Below are 3,295 nucleotides of genomic sequence, written 5' to 3'. Positions count from 1 at the left end.
GGTCATTTTGCTATCTTTAATTCTAGGTAATTCATTACCAACCGCAAGTTACATTTTCTTGTATGTTAATGCTTTTCCAGTTAAAATCTCGAATGTCGCTTCCAAATTAACTGTCACTTTGCACTCTAATAAACCTTATCATTTGCGACAATTATTGCCGATTATTTGCCTCGCGAACACTGCTTAAGTGTAGGCAATACAAAAACTTGTTGATTACAATAGGGGTATTCTCTGAGTCTTGCAAACCCCTTGCGCGGAGCACGGTTTGCAAAGTTGTCCCATACGAAAAGCGGCTATTCCGCGCGATCTGTGCACCGTGCAAGGGCTTTGCAAGACTCAGAGAATACCCCTAATTTATTTTTCTTCGCTGCATACTGATTAGTTGAAGTGCAATAAAAACCATTGGACAAATAAATACGCGACCACAGCAAAAAAGATAAACGTTATTGGGAATGAAATCCAGTTGCGGTCCGAAATTGTAACTATACACACGTAAGTGATAATATAGGTATAAAGATTGTAGTTGCATACATTATTACATATTTTTTTGCAGAACAAAGCAAGTGAGTTCACGAAAAATGGCTTCCTTTCGTATGGGTCCAACAACGCACTCTGTGCCAATGTCCCTGTTTCAGAAAAATCGGCAGAAGACGGCTGCTGCTTTGAGGGAACACGGTTCGGTAAAGTCCAAGTCATACGTTCTTCTCGCTGGCGGAGATGATGTTAGTTTCAACGATACGGATATCAGCTACCTCTTTCGTCAAGAATCTTATTTTCAATATATGTTTGGAGTAAAAGAACCTGGTTGCTATGGAGTGCTGGAAGTAGATAGCGGCAAGTCAACTTTATTTGTACCCCGCTTACCCGAAGAGTATGCAACTTGGATGGGAAAGTTGTATGCTTTGGACGAATTCAAGCAAATGTATGAAGTTGACGAAGTGCGGTATGTTGATGAGTTAAATGCATTCTTTGAAAGCGCACATCCATTACTCATCCTTACCTTGAGTGGCCTTAATACGGATAGTGGTTTAGTCTCGAAGCCAGCACGTTTTGAAGGCATTGAAAAATTTGTGGTCGATTGCGATCTGCTTCATCCGGTGATTGCCGAATGTCGCGTTATCAAGTCCCCAGAAGAGATTGAGGTACTGCGTTACGTGGCAAAGGTTTCTTCTGATGCACACATTCGCGTTATGCAGTTTATGCATCCGGGTCGTTCGGAGTATGAAGGCGAAGCGGTATTTTTGCATCATGCCTATGCTGTAGGCGGTTGCCGACATGCATCGTACACTTGCATTTGCGGCAGTGGTGTGAATTCAGCCGTGCTACATTATGGTCACGCAGGTGCGCCAAATGATGGACCCGTACGCGACGGTGACATGTGCCTCTTTGATATGGGTGCAAACTATTGCGGCTATGCAGCTGACATAACATGTAGCTTTCCAGCCAATGGTAAATTCAACGAAGATCAGAAATTAATTTACAATGCTGTTTTGGCTGGACGCAACGCAGTCTTGCAGGAAGCTCGTGATGGTGTCTCATGGGTAGATATGCACAAGTTGGCTTGTCGTGTTATGCTACAAAAACTGAAGGATGGTGGCATGCTTAAAGGCGAAGTGGATGATATGCTGGAGGCTGGTTTAGCTGGCATTTTCCAACCGCATGGTCTGGGACATCTGATTGGTTTGGATGTGCACGATGTTGGCGGCTATATAGCAGGACAACCAAGTCGGCCCGGCGAACCGTGGCTAAGTAAACTTCGCTTCGCGCGCACTCTCAAAGCAGGGATGTACGTGACCGTCGAGCCAGGTTGCTACTTTATCGAATACCTAATGGATCGTGCACTTGCTGATCCGAATTTAAATAAGTTTATTGTTGTCGAGGTATATGAACGTTTCCGCAAGTTTGGCGGTGTACGCATTGAGGACGATGTATTGATTACCAAGGATGGGTGTGAGAATTTCGCCATAGTACCACGCACAGTAGAGGAAATCGAAAAGACGATGGCTATTCGCAAGGAGTGAGAACTAACGTGTTGCTTTGGAATATCTTTTCCCTTTATCTCTTCTGTTATATATTGATTGTTTCAAATAGTAACATGTGATAATCCCAATTGTAGATTAGATTACGTATGATTTATATATGAAACAATAACTACATGCTTTATCTCGTATCTATGTACATATTAACTACTGCTAATTTACAATATGTACATGTATTTTTATTTACTACATTTACACTTATTGAATAAAAGTCAAATTATCTAAAATGGCAACTATGGTCAAGACTTAATAATCTACACCATACCATCCTTTATTGGTAGCGGTTGGTAAAATATTACTGATGTAGACAAAAGGCTCGTTCTAGCATTGCCATGTAACTGAAGTAAGGGACCCAAATGGATATTTAGTTTGATTGCGGGTCTATTCTGGATATTAAAAGTTAAACATAAATAAGCGGCATACAATTGCAGCAGTTACACGGTTCATAAAATCCAAAGTTTCCTTCCAGATTTGCCAATACAACTAAGTCCTACTACTTAGTACCCAAACGAGTTCATTATTTTTCGTACTTCGACTTCGTTGGTATGTTTAATGAGATGCCCTGAGCATTTGTATTTTGTTTTCTGTACAAAAATTTAAGTAATTGAATGTTTTTTTTTTCGACTCAAAATCTTGTATCCTTAGCTTCAGTGACCTATCTTTATACATAATTGAACTCGATAGACGTTATAACGGTTACAAGTCGATTAAATCCATTTTACATACACGCCGACCACTTGGGCAGGTAAGGTAGAACACAAGTTCGATAATTATAGTCCACAATATCCTGAAATGGCCTGAACGACCAGTCGAAGCATTTGATACAGTTAACTATATCCCAAAGCACCCAGACTCGTCGTTACTATACCGGACGAAACGGATGACAAACTATCTGTGTGAACGTCAATCGTTAGTCAAATTCTGAAGTATTAAGCCCAAGCCGCGTAGAATTAATGAAAAGGTAATCTACACAACATTTAACATATACATGACCAAATCAGTGAGCTATGCAACGATTGCCTAATCATAGCGATGGCTCAACACTTACGACGCGAAATCCACCGCCACACTTTTCGCCATGTTGACCCAGGAGATTAGATCACTACCTGTGGAAGAGACGGAGCTTCAACTACCTAGAGAGACCCGCGTTACCCTGGCTCAGTTACGGTCTGGATATTGTAGCCGCCTAAACAGCTACCTGTCCAGACTCGACCCAAACATCCCAAATGAATGCCCGGCATGTGGAGACTCCCCCC

General features: G+C 41.6%; 1 protein-coding gene across 1 annotated transcript; it reads left to right on the top strand.

The window, feature by feature from the left end:
- The first annotated feature begins 328 nt into the window (after nt 1-328).
- Nucleotides 329-2,268, top strand: LOC118753142 (xaa-Pro dipeptidase). The gene is made up of 2 exons (XM_036488009.1): nt 329-492; nt 554-2,268. The coding sequence occupies exon 2, from the start codon at nt 579-581 to the stop codon at nt 2,019-2,021; it is 1,443 nt and encodes a 480-aa protein (XP_036343902.1). The 5' UTR covers nt 329-492; nt 554-578; the 3' UTR covers nt 2,022-2,268.
- The last annotated feature ends 1,027 nt before the right edge of the window (nt 2,269-3,295 follow it).

This window comes from Rhagoletis pomonella, unplaced genomic scaffold (genome assembly GCF_013731165.1).
Source record: "Rhagoletis pomonella isolate Grant_MI unplaced genomic scaffold, Rhpom_1.0 Rhpom_scaffold_02129, whole genome shotgun sequence".
Classification (NCBI taxonomy): domain Eukaryota; kingdom Metazoa; phylum Arthropoda; class Insecta; order Diptera; family Tephritidae; genus Rhagoletis; species Rhagoletis pomonella.
Note: the sequence above shows the minus strand (reverse complement) of the source record. Positions and strands in the feature narration are given on the sequence as shown.

Excerpts from the sequence above, each read along its gene's own strand:
- LOC118753142 (XM_036488009.1), top strand. The coding sequence starts at position 579 with ATGGCTTCCTTTCGTATGGGTCCAACAACGCACTCTGTGCCAATGTCC.